General features: G+C 33.5%; 2 protein-coding genes across 18 annotated transcripts in view; both read left to right on the forward strand.

Moving 5' to 3' along the window:
- Nucleotides 1–5901, forward strand: LOC145306609 (putative G-protein coupled receptor Mth-like 1). 2 transcript variants are annotated; one of them, XM_080148833.1, is made up of 5 exons: nucleotides 1–291; nucleotides 699–853; nucleotides 1516–1654; nucleotides 1824–2309; nucleotides 5283–5901. In XM_080148833.1, the coding sequence occupies exons 1-4, from the start codon at nucleotides 31–33 to the stop codon at nucleotides 2049–2051; spliced, it is 783 nt and encodes a 260-aa protein (XP_080004959.1). In that variant the 5' UTR covers nucleotides 1–30; the 3' UTR covers nucleotides 2052–2309; nucleotides 5283–5901. The 2 variants fall into 2 exon arrangements, with proteins under 2 accessions (XP_080004959.1, XP_080004961.1); XM_080148835.1 differs by having other exon boundaries at nucleotides 5617–5901.
- Nucleotides 5878–13734, forward strand: part of coro (protein coronin) — a 26980-nt gene continuing 19123 nt past the window's right edge. For all 16 annotated transcript variants that reach the window (XM_080148815.1, XM_080148816.1, XM_080148817.1 and 13 more), the window contains exons 1-9: nucleotides 5878–5935; nucleotides 6366–6486; nucleotides 7825–7936; nucleotides 8383–8537; nucleotides 9202–9368; nucleotides 9764–9851; nucleotides 10405–10541; nucleotides 11077–11180; nucleotides 13232–13303. In XM_080148815.1, coding sequence (XP_080004941.1) covers nucleotides 6401–6486; nucleotides 7825–7936; nucleotides 8383–8537; nucleotides 9202–9368; nucleotides 9764–9851; nucleotides 10405–10541; nucleotides 11077–11180; nucleotides 13232–13303 — 921 coding nt within the window. In that variant the 5' untranslated portion in view covers nucleotides 5878–5935; nucleotides 6366–6400. The remainder of the gene's footprint in view (nucleotides 5936–6365; nucleotides 6487–7824; nucleotides 7937–8382; nucleotides 8538–9201; nucleotides 9369–9763; nucleotides 9852–10404; nucleotides 10542–11076; nucleotides 11181–13231; nucleotides 13304–13734) is intronic.

The following is a 13734-nucleotide window of genomic DNA, read 5'->3' on the forward strand; positions in this document are numbered from 1 at the left end:
CTTAACGGCATCTTTAACTTAGGCTTCGCCATGCATTACTTTTTCATCGCCAGTTTTTTCTGGGTCAACGTTATGAGTTTCGACATTTGGAGAACTTTCCGACACATCCGAGGAATCTCCAAAAATCCGGGAGTGAAAACGGATAATCGACGCCGGTTTATCTACTATTCTATCTACGCGTGGGGTTCAAGTCTTGTTGTTTCGGCGATAACGATACTTATGGAGAGTTTGCCGGAGTCGATGACAAAAAATCTGATGACGCCAAATATTGGCGTTCACAGCTGTTTCTTTCAGGAAAAGATACTTTTTTTTAATAATTGGACGTATGGACGACATAACCTAAATGTGTAGCATCTTTGCTTCTTATTTCTTTTTTACGAAAAGAAAAATGCATTGGTCAGATATCTTCAGGGACGTGACAAATGACTATAAATTAAATTCACACACATCCCCAATGATGATTAACAAAGTTACAAAAATGATTGGTTGAATGTTTGAACACTACATGGTTGGAATCAACTAATCAAAATTCAATTTTAGTACTATAAGTCTAGATCTGAAGAAAACGATAACGTGGTTATAAAACTTTGGGTACCAGTGTAATTTACAGTCCAATGTCCAAAAACCTTTGAATAAAGAACCCCTAGATGCGAGGGGCTCAGACATTTTTATGTAAATAAATAAAGTATCAATAAATGCAGTCAAACTTGAGTAAGATGATTTACTTCCACGCGCCCGTGTCTCTGCTGTTGACCGCCAACATAATATTCTTCATCATGTCCTCCTGGTCTCTGCTCATGGGGGTGTGGGCACCCAGTGCTACGGATAGGATCAAGCAGCAGACTAAACAGAGGTAAGGAAGTTGACTTGGTTCAATTGTAGAGTAGATGCTTTTCAAAGAAATGCTTATGTTCTTGGGTATTTTAATAATTTTTGACAGGGGTGCGTGTATATTCTACATGGGATCCCCGGCTCAGGGTTGGAGGGGGGGGGGGGGAATAAAAAATAAGTGGTTGGAGGGGGAAAAAATGTAAAAATTAAGAAAACTGAAAACATTTTTTCAATTTCCCCCCCTAAAAATATAAAATATAGAGTTCTTTAAATATTTTTCCATTTTCCCTCCTACCTGGTGAGTAAAACTAGGGGGGGGGGGGGGGGAAATAAAAAAAATTTTGCCGGGGAAAAAAATAAATCTTGTGCAGAATATACACCCCTGATTTTTTATAGGAATTATTTTGATCTCATAAGTAGGTAATCGAATTCTCTTTATAACTTCATATTGTGTTATTTTTCTTTTTTATTGCAATCATTCTATTAGCGGTTTCTCACATGTAAATCTCTCAAAAAAAAATATTTTTTTTTGTTTTGGTTAGGTTAAAGCTAGAAAATCCACACAGGGAAATACCCTGTAGAATTCAAGTAAGTTCTAAAATTATGTTTTTGTTTTTCACATAGTTGATGTGGGAAGTAAAGCTTTGTTCGATGGTCCAAAACAATAATCTTCAATTTATCTAGGTTCATGGTATGCGTAGAGCTGTTCTTTGTGATGGGCCTGAACTGGGTGGCAGAGATAATCAGCTGGGCCCTGGGGTGGAGCATGGGACTGCAGTCTATCTCCAAAATTTCTATGGCTTTTGACATAGCCAACTCTCTGCAGGAAAGAATCTTATTTTAATATTAGCATCTGCGACAGTAACGTATTTGCTCTTATTCTGCTCTGTACCTAAAGTTTTAGCAGTCTCGCATTTGACAAAACATCAACATGTTTTGCATTAACGTCGTGATGATACCACGACGAATAAATAAAGATTCTTAATAATATTCAGGGCTTCATTATCTTCATAATTGTTGTTTTAAAATCTCGAACCCTGAAAAGCATCAAGAAATTTTGGCATGGCATCCCAGTGAGCGCACACAACAGCTATAAGAAAGTTGAACGTGGCTTAACAAGGATATCTACAACCATTTCACCAAGGTTCACTTCGTCCACAGAGCTGGGAGGCATTGATAACCAAGCGGGACCAACAGATGTTAATAATAAGCCACAATAACAGTAACATTTTTTTTAGAGGATTTTTAAATTTTTTAAAGTAGATTTTAAAAGTATCATAGGTATTAAAGGGATAATTTAATGACCATAATGTTTATTTTACTCTTCAGTTACTTATCCTATTATACTTATTATTCATGGAAATCTCCCTTTCAATGCAGATCTTTTATGATGAAAATTTTGATTTTAAATCAAAATTAAATAAATCTCAAATAAATCTGAAGTCAAATTGATGTATTTATAAAGAAACACGGTTCGTGTAAGTATTATTTTATATACATTTTTATTTGTATTTTTATATATATATATACTAATTTATATATTGTAGCTTAATTTATTTTGAACTACCTCACACGAATGCAAATATAAAGTGTGGGGGGGGGGGGGGTGATTTGTAGAAATCTCGTAGTCGCTATATATAATATTCGTTTAAATGTCTGTTTTTAGCCATATACGTAATTGTAGCTCTTTACATATGTATACTAATACTAAGTGCCCTTACTTACTAAATTACGAGGTCTCTACATACCCCCCCCCCCCTCCCCTCTTTTAAGTCATTACATTTTACATTATTATGTTCTCTATAAAAATGCTATAGCATTTTAATAAATAAACTTAAAAAGACTTTTAAGCAATAATGAAACTAACAGATCTTGATCATATAGTCTCAAAACTATTAAAGTACGAAACTAGTTTATTTTTACTATAGTAATAAATTCTTGTATTACCTAGCAATGAAAAATGCTCTTGTATTCTTAATGACTTATAAATCAGCATTTTAGGCTAAGTACATAAGTTAGTCATTTGTATAGATTGTATTTTTTCTATAACATATTTTAGTACATAGGTATTTACATTTATTTAGTATATTTTTTTTTTATAAATATATGATAGATAGTTTTAGAATAACAACGAATTATGCAATAACGAACTAATATTGTCAGATTATAATTTATATAGGCCTAATTAGATACGATATATTGTATTTTTATAGTAGCGATATGCTTCGATTAATGATTAAGGGGGGGGGGGCGAAAGTGACACATTTTGAAACCAAAACTAAAAGTCACCAAAGGAACTCGACTAAAAAAAGAGTTACAGGTCTGAGATTTTGCATGGCAGTTGCTTTACAGGGGTAAAATATGGGACTGTGAAGAAACGGCGTCGCAACCGCCGAAAACCACCGAGAAAAGGCAAAAAAATTTCGGCGGTTGCGCCGGCGTTTCTTCAGTTCCTTATTTTACCCATGCCATGCCATGCAAAATCTCAGACCTGTAACTCTTTTTTTTAGTTGAGTTCCTTTGTTGACTTTTAGTTTTGATTTCAAAAAGTGTCACTTTCGCCCCCCTCCCTTTGTAAATGTAACAAAAATTGCTCAAAATTTAAACTGCTTGAATCAAAATTTATGATGTACTATTTAGAGTTTTATATTTTATGTAATGCACTATCTTGCCGATTTTATATTATTTTAAAAGGACATTTAATTTAGGTATATTTTTTTAAGATAAAATTTTTACTCAAGGAATTTTTTTTATAAAAATTACCCTTCCATAAAAAAATGTCCTTTAAATTGAAATTAGTTTATCTAGGTGCTATTTTTATTTTATCATAGGCATTATTATAAGAAAATTTAGGTATTTTATTTATTAGGATAGAAAAATTTAGATTATTATATTTTTGAAATTAGCGCATTTATATTTTTTTATACGATAAAAGTTTTTGCAACTTATATGCCGTCCATAACTATGCATTTTATATTATGATCTCTTACATTTCTAACTTTATACATATTATATTTTAAGTTACTAACCTTTTATAATATATTTAAAGAACAATTTATATTAGTGAATACATTTTTAAGGGGGAGAGGGGGGCGGGGGGTTGCAAACCAATTGTGATTTTATTAATTTTGAGAGATTTTTACTTTTTCAATATGTGAAAGGTTAACTTATCCTTTTTTGATTAAACAACGACATAGGAAATAGGAGCTCAGTTAGGGAAAAATCACCCCCTCCCCCCCCCCCCCCACAACTATTTAAAGAGTATAAAAAGTATTGTTTATAAAATATCAGTATTTCTTTTATTTGAATTTTTACAACATGAAACTTAAGTTTACTTTTCATATTTTATGACAACTGAATTGTTCTGAAAATGTAACAAAATTTTGCTACCTATTACAAATAGGTATGGTTTTATTAGTTTTAGTGTCGCTGCTTTATTAAGTAATCTAAGACAAAGTAGTTTTTAAATCAGCTGATCATGATTTCGTGAATTTTTCATAAAATTATTTCGAGTATTTTTTGCATCAATGTTTAAACGCCATTTAGTATATTTGTTATCAGCAACTTTAAATAGACGGGTCCCTAAATAACAAACAATCAATAGAATAGAAATAGTTTTTATAAAATAGTAGGGATTGAGTAAGAAAATTGTTGTTAAGCAATAATTGAGAAAAAAAGAAACATTTATAGTAAAGATTAATTTTTATTGGGAATGCCATTGCATATAGAAGTTATGAAATGCGTTAGAGAAAGAAAGATAAGAATCAGTTAGATGCTTATTCTGACGTTCAGACTGACATACGGACGTTTCTTGCTATAGAGTAGCTTTGATACTTACACGGATTAATGTAGAACCAGTTAACGTTCGATTTATTGGGGACCTTTTAGTGTTTATCATATTACTGTGAGTTTCCGCATACAGTTTCAGCACCAAGAAAAAATTTAAATTATTTTAGTCAATATTTTTAGTTAAACCTTTTAATTTAGTTTAGTTTTACCTAAGCAAAATTATGTACTTCAATAAGTCAACATAGAGTTTTTAAATAGATGCCTTTTGTGTAATATTTAGGATTAATGTCTTTATTGGCCCTGCATTTCTTTTCTTAAATAGAATAATAATACGTTTTAGATTCACTATATTTAAGTAATAGATATATAGAAAAAGACAATTTCTATAATCCTAATATATAAAGTAGTAAGCTTTTTTTTTGTCTGTAGCGAAGGATCTCGCTACCCGCTGAACCGATATGGTTCTTCTTTACAGTGAAGCTTCTTCTGGGTCCTTAGATGGTTTTAGGCAATTTTTTTTGATAACACAAAGTCTGTGTACTGTTTTTAAGCTATTTTTCTACCCTTCCATTTCCCTTAGATTATACCTAGGGCCCCTAGATGCTAGGGGCGCAATCGCTAGTAAGGGTACAATGTATTAGAATTACATCGTTGTTTGATAGCAAAACTCTAATCTCAACCCTCTAAGCATATAAACCACAAATAAAATATGAAAAATAAACTTAAGGTGTTGTTTAGTAGTTTGTTATGTATCATATGTATATATTATTTTATTTCTACAATATGATCATATTATGTTTTTCTTGACTGATTTTTAGATTTTGTTCTCAATTTTAGTTTATTATTCATAACAGTATAAGCAGCTGGCCGCTTTGAATTTTGCTTATTCTTGTCTACAGCTTTGTTAGTTTTTAGTAAGCGCAGCTAAATAGCAATCGCAGAAAAAATATTTTCCTTTTTACAATGGGTGGACAAGAAAAATTATAAATTGGCCAGCTTCTACTAAAACTTGCATTTGAATTTACATGTTAAAAATTTGAATTTTATGTTTAGATTTTATGTTAGAATTTTAGCATTTATGTTAACATATTTTTAAACTCGCATTTTATGTAGAATCCATTATTTTGAAATTTTAGCAACTAAAACTTACTCCCATTTCTTTCACGATTTTTTTCTTAAAAATTTTCGACAATTTTATGCCCTCAAACTCATTTTTTTCAATATAAAGGATTATTCTATTGTTTTGATTAGGAATTTATTTTTCAATTCTTTTTCAGAAAATTGAGAACCCCCATTTAAATTGTGGGCTAGTCAACAGGAAATTTGGCAAAAATCAAAATTATTACATAATTTTCATTATGTTATATGACTGTTAGATAGATTGACATTGTGATGTATAGATTGATAGTTTAATACACTACTAGGAGAAATAAATAAAAGAACTATTTAAAAACTTATGTAATGATAGTAGTGAAATTGACTAAATAAAGTAGGTATGATAGAAGGACAAAAAAATGTATAGCTAAATGGATAAACAGCTGGATGGGCAAACAAATCACACATGATAATTAGAAAACTTATCTCGTACTTTCCCTCAAAGTGGTCATGGATCACTGAACCCCCTTCCCCTTTATTTTCAACATATTTCAAAACAAGGGAAGAGGGTTATTGTGTCTGACTCGGAACTTTAATGGAAACCGCCAATAATCCTTGACTTTTGCCAATTTTAACTGAACTCTCCCAACCAGGTGAAAGAGAGCCCCCCTTTTGTGAATTAAAAATGTCATTCCGCGTGGTGAGACAGTCCAAGTTCAGACATGTCTTCGGATCCAACCTCAAGAGGGAACAGTGCTTTGATAATATCAGGTTAGTTGTCATGGCACTTTGATTGGTAGAACATTTGTTGGATCTACTGCAGTTCACGGTAAAATATTGCTGGTAACGAATATTGCCAAAAATCTTTGAATTTTAAAGGCTGCTAGCTGCCAAACGGCTGAACGTACAGATCATATCCGTACACTATTTTAAGCGGTATAAGAAGGCCTACAAATAATCTGGAATAGCCAAGATCCAATGATGCACAGTGAAAGCTTCAATGAAGAAAAAAATGCGTAAAATAGGCCGTTTTCGCGCATTTCTCTGCACTGCGAGATAATTATGCATTATTGATTTATGGCTATTCCAGATTATTTGTAGGCCTTCTTATGCCGCTTAAAACAGTGTGCGGGCATGATCTGTATGTTCAGCCGTTTGGCAGCTAGCAGCCTTTAAATTCCATAAATTTTTAGCAATATTCGTTACCAGCAACATTTTACTGTGAACTGCAGTAGATCCCATTTGTTTGATAGTTTATAATCATACTTGTGGCTCTGTTTTTGAAGGGAAAGGGGGGTTAAGGAAAATAGCCTAAAACAATCTCAAGTTTTACATTTAAAATTATGATATTTTATGTCTATCCGGTAATTATGTAAATCTTTAATAAAAGAAACTGAATTGGATCGTTGGTTAGCGAGATCTTAACGGAAAAGAAATCTTACTACTCAATATAATATACTGAGAAGTAAAATACTTTCCCGTATGGCTTCGAAACCGATGAATGTCCAGTGGATTAGAACCGTTTCACAGCCATATTGAAAAATTATGTATTATGCAGTATAGCATCGTATTATATCCAGTTTTCTACGAATATTAATCTTATAGTTGTACATTTTAATATTCCCGGAAAGCTGTTCAAGATACGATGCGATAATAGTTATTTCTCGCATCGTATTATAAAAAGCTTTCCGTGGATATAGAATGTACAATTTCAAGATTAAAATCAGTTTTTTTAGCTCCGAGGTGCCTAAGGCACGGGCTAAAAATACTGGTTTTAATCTTATGATTGTACATTTTTATATTCGTAGAAAGCTGGATATAATACGATTCTAGACATATTTTTTTCGTATGGATGAGAACCGGTTCCTATCCACCGTATTCGAATGAATACGAGAATAGTTATTTTTCGCATCGTATTATAAACAGCTTTCCGCGGATAAAGAATGTACTTTTCGATACTAGACAGACATAGTTTTTTCGTATGGACGAGAACCGGTTCCTATCCACCGGATTCGAATGAATACGAGAAATAAATGTTATCATTCTTCTGCTGTTAATTAATCAAATGCGCTTGTTTAGTCAAAACTACAATTTGTTATTTATTTTCAGAGTATCCAAGGCATCCTGGGACTCTACCTTCTGCAGTGTAAACCCCAAGTTTCTGGCCATCATTGTCGAGTCTGGGGGCGGCGGCGCCTTCCTTGTTTTACCTCACAATAAGGTAAGCCCCCCACAGGGAAGCTTCTTTAAGTCTTAAACTAAATAAATCTATTTTCGCTATAAGAATATAGAAGTCACTATTAGTCCCTTTTTTTTTACTTTTAATAAGGACCTATCTATTTCGATGCAGGATTAGGTTAGGATAGAGGAGAAAATGAGGGAGCCTTTCTGGATTAGATATACCTCACTGATCTGGTTAGCATTATTAAAGGTCTGGGGTATTTCTCTCTTCGATTTTTTTTGGAGACACAGACCATCATCCAGCTGCTCATACTCTAGAATATTGATATATGTCATTTCCCAAAAAATTGTCTGTTTTGAAAGTTTCAAAATAAAATAAGACAAAAATTTGATAAATATGATTTCAACAGAAACTAGGTTTTGTTACCTAATTCCTTTTTCAAAAGTGCATGATCATTTAAAATTTCTAACTCATTTCTAATTTAGACCGGAAGAATTGCGCCAGACGCCCCGCTAGTTGCCGGTCACAAGGGCCCAGTACTCGACATTGCTTTCTGCCCACACAATGACAATGTCATCGCCAGTGGTTCTGAGGACTGTTACGTTAAAGTATGGCAGATCCCTGATGGTGGACTTACCAGGTAAACGTTTGTGGGATGTTTAAGACTCGAATCACAAAAGCATATAAAATATACATAAATGATGCCTTCCCTTAAAGTACCTTTAGAGCACTGACACCTGCCCCCCACCCCCTATTTTAAATTGATTTGGGATACGAAGAATTTATTGGCGTTTCTTCGTATTTTCACAGTAGCTTTTCTACTATTTCTAGCCCCTGCGGGGCCAATTGTCTAACCCTACGGGGCAAACACCTAACCTAAAATAACCTATCCAAAGCCATTTTGAAAATACGATGAATCGCCCCCTAATGGGTGTTGCCACGAAAGAGACTATACCCAGTTATTTTTTTATGCCTAACCATAGCAGTTGGCAGTTTGCCATGAGGGGCTACATAGTACCCACTAGAACAAAACCGAACCTAACCTTAAAGTATAACAAATAAACTACCATCCCCATATTTTTAATTAACTTCAAAATACGGGAGTTTGTGGAATTATTGCTCAATAAGCTTTTATATGGGAAGTCACTTAAAAACAACTTAACTGTCAACTTAACTGTAAAAAATGTTATTTAAGGGAACAGTAATGTAAAAAAATAAACTCTATGTCTACTTAGTTCTAAATACTTAGAAACTATGGCTACCTACACTTATTAATTATTCTGACTAGTATCTATCTATTTTAGAACCATGACAGAAAGTGTAGTCGATCTTGTTGGACATCAGCGACGTGTTGGTCTGGTCCTGTGGCACCCCAGCGCCCAAAATATCCTGCTGTCCGCCGGGTCAGACAACAAGGTCTGCCTGTGGAATGTTGGCACTGGCGAATGCCTTCTCAACTTTATGCTTCCAGGTTAGTATTTTTAAAATAGAAGGTGTAATTTTGTGTATCATCATTGGGTGTGTATATTAATTTTTCGTTCATTGTCTTTTTCCTTATATCCCTGGTGATATAAAAATAACAAAAATTCTACCTGATGCCTTTTGAAAAACATTATTTAGATGAAGTTTTCACATTTAAAAAAAATAATTGTTCTATGCAGTTGTTAGAAGTCAATATGTCAAAGTATTAAAATCATTATGTATGCATGTCCGTCCAAAATGATTTTGCTTTTCTTCACTTTTTTCTTCGTATTTTCATTTCTAGACGTTCTATGGAGTTTGTATGTCTGTTTGTACATTATACACCAAAGAATAGTATTTTTTTTTCATTGAGGCTTTTGTTTTGAGAATCTAATCTTATTTTAGATTTGGTATTGAGTGGTTGTTGGAACTGGGATGGAAGTGAAGTTTTGTTCACCTGCAAAGACAAAACAATCCGTAGAGTCGATCCCAGGTATTTTTTCATTATAATTGTTTTTTATTCTATGTATATATTATCTCTTACCTCCCATCTATCTAACATTCTACCTATCCAATTATCATTATGATTCAACTATGGTTCTTTCTTTGTTTCTTCCTATATATATATTGGGTTACCCTAGCATCTTTCTTTGTTACTATGTGAATGGTAACTATCTTATCTATCACTACCCTTCCATGAATCTTACTTGCAATCTTTCTCTCTTTTTTATCCATTTACATTTCTTACAATCTGCCTAACTAGCTTTTATCTGCTGACTAACTATCTATCTATTTTTCATACTGTCTGACTATCTTATTTTCTCTCAATATTTCTTACTATCTATCTTCCTAAATGTCTTACTATCTTACTATGTATAGTTCTTGTTATTTTCTAACTATTTTATTATTTATCTAACTTTTTTACTAGGTATCTTTCCAGCTTTCCTATTATCTATCTATCTGTCCTACTACCATACTATCTATCTTTCTAACTACCACTGTCAATCTGACTAGGTATTTATCTAACTATCCTGCTATCTGTCTAGAACTGGTGAAATAGAGGAAGAGGCTGTTGCACACGAGGGTAGCAAGGGTGCCCGCGCCATCTACCTGAAGAATGGCCTCGTCTTCACCACTGGCTTCACCAAGCACAGCGAGAGACAGTACAGTCTCAGGGCTCCAGGTAGGTTCATGCATTGCAGGGAGGAAGGGGACTGTTTATTACACTAGTCCCCAAAGTCTTAATGTAACTTTTTCTTATTCGTTGGCTTAACAACCTTAAGGTTTTTAATGAATTTTGGTTGGTTGTTTCATTTAGTTCATTAAAACTACTAATTGTATTCTATAGAAGGGGTAATTTTGTGTATAATCATTGAGGATGTAAATCAATTTATCGCAATTTACTTTTAACACAGTGAGGGTGGGGGGCATGAGACTGTTCATTACACTTCATGATCATATGGGGAGGATATCCTTCTAGTCGGATATAACACAGGGGAGGGAGGGGACATTGGATTGTAAATTACACAAAAGTTAAGTTGTATAACTGTCATCTTTTTGTTGACTCAACAAATTTAGATACTTTTAATTGAATTTCTCTAAGATGGCTATAAACTAGCATTTAATTTTCACAAAAAAGGGGGGGGGGGCGTTTTCAGTGCTTAATAAGTAGATACTTTTTAGGAATGCGCCAACCAATAAAATTATTTTTTGTTCAGGACACTTGGACGATCCAATCGTTATGGTAGAACTTGATACATCCAATGGAGTTATGTTTCCTCTCTATGATCCTGATACTAACCTAGTCTTTCTTTGTGGAAAGGTAAGTGATGGATAGATAGACAGACAGATGGATAGATAGACAGACAGATAGAAAGGTACAAGTAATGTTGTAATATTTCCTCTGTGATCCTGTTACTAACTTACTAACAGGTACTAAAGGTAATAAATGGATAAATAGATAGACCGACAGATAGATGGATAGATTGTCAGACAGATGGATAGATAGATAGATAGACAGACAGACAGACAGACAGACAGATGGATAAATAGAGAGACAGACCGACGGATAGATTGTCCGACAGATGGATAGATAGACAGACATAAAGATGGATAAATAGACAGACAGACAGATTGATAAATGGATAGACAGATGGATAGATAGATAGACAGACAGACAGACAGACAGATGGATAGATACAGATGGATAGATAAAAATACAGGCACATGGATATATTGACAGACAGATGGATAGATAGACAGACATACAGATAGATAGATAAACAGACAGACAGACAGGCAGGCAGGCAGATGGATAGATAGATAGGCAGATAGATGGATAGATAAACAGGCAGATAGATGGATAGATAGACAGACAGACAGATGAATAGATAGAGATGGATAGATAGACAGACTTATTAGATAGATAGACAGACATATTGGATAGATAGATAGACAGATGGATAGATATATAGACAGATGGATAGATATAAAGGTAGATAGATCATCTAAGTTGCATTTCTCACAAGAACCTGATTTTTCAAGTTTATTCATTTTAAAACTACGTGCTAGAAAAATTAAATTTAAATTCTTTCAAATAAATATATTCCTATTGTTTTCTATTGATTAGAAATATCTAAATGCATGTTGATTTGATGTGTATGTATTAGGGATGGCAATTCGTCAAATTTTTGGACCGGATTCGGATTCTTAAAAGAATCCGTCCAAAAAATGGCGGATTCTCCGCGGATTCGGATTCTTATTTTTGGCGGATTCCGGATTCTAGCAAAATGTTCTTGGTGTTCTCTATAATTCACTTCCGGGAATCGAACCAGATTTTAAAAGATATATATAATGATGATAATCTTTGCCTTCAAAAAGGGGGAGTTGAAAGAAAAACTCAAGACGCTAATTTTAGCTTACCAATTAAGAATCCGAATCCGCTATTAAAAAAACGGATTCCGGATTCGTATTCCAAATTTGGCCAAAAATTGGGAGGATTCCGGATTCGGATTGCCAACCCTAGTAGGTATAGAGTATTAAGAGATTATGTACAAAAAAAAATAGATTTTAAGACTTGAATACAAAGCTTATTACAAAGTGTCTTTGTTGTGAACAAAGTCTTTGTCTGTCTGTGCACATTTTAAGTATAGAATCGAGTACACTGAAAAAAAAATGCTTTGCATTCCTTTGCTTTCTACATATTCACCAGTATTGAGGGATAGGACAATTCTAATTTATTTTTACTCCAAATTTTATGAGTTATAGGGGGGATAAGATTGATAAAATTAAAATCCCATATTTCACTAAATATTTACCAGCTACCTAAATCATTATTCGGTGTATAAGTTTTTGGGGGAAGATTAGAATATCGTCCATTGTCTTATCCTTGTTTTAAAATATACAGCATTCATTTTGTAACCTTAACATGTAAACACGTTCTCTGATGTAGGGTGTTCAGACGTTCCAGTTAAATAAAGTAATTTTTTTTTAGCTTAAGAGGATAATTCTAATAATAAGTGTTTTCATTGGTTTTTAATATTTTGTTTGTAAGTCAGATAGGTGCGAAAATATATTTATGTTTGTAAAAGTTACAATTAATAAAGTTTTAATGAGACCCCGGCCCTCCTTATGGATTCGGAAATGGTTACCATCCCCTGCAAAAATTAATTTGTAGGATACACCCTTACAGGTGTACCGCCCCTCCAACAGCCAAGGGTATGCTATGTGGAAGAAAACACATACCCCTCCCTAACCCTTCTTTAAAATTAAGGTTGGGGTGGAAAAATTGCGCACCTCGCCTAGAAAACCCTGTGCAAGGCACTGACTGCATGGATGTTGTAATTCCCTGTTTTAATAATTTATATTTTATAGGGTGACAGTGTGATCAGATACTTTGAGATTACCCCGGAACCACCTTTTGTTCATTACATCAATACCTTCCAGGTATGATAGATAGATAGATGTTTAGTTCAATAGATAGATAGAGAAATATATATTTTAATTACCCGTAAACCACCTTTTGTTCAATACCTTCCAGGTTGTATGGATAAATAGTTGGATACACAATTTGATAGATATTTAAATTGTAATCTCTTAATTTATTTTGAACTACCATCTACCTCACCACCTTATAGAGATAGAGAAATAGGAGTTGCTCTTCCATTTCCAATTTTAGTTTTTTCGGAGGGGAGGGGTGAAATTTTATGTAAAGTTTCTCAAATTGCTTAAAGCCTTTCAGGGACCTATGAAAAGCTTCACTGTAAAGAACCATATCGATGAGAAAGATCTTTCTTACTTTTAAAAAGGCTTTAAAACTCACAAGATTTCCGGAAGAATTTTCTTGCTTTTTATTTCACATGTGATTAAAAATAGAA

This window comes from Acartia tonsa, chromosome 14 (assembly GCF_053477335.1).
Source record: "Acartia tonsa isolate MP-2025a chromosome 14, ASM5347733v1, whole genome shotgun sequence".
Classification (NCBI taxonomy): domain Eukaryota; kingdom Metazoa; phylum Arthropoda; class Copepoda; order Calanoida; family Acartiidae; genus Acartia; species Acartia tonsa.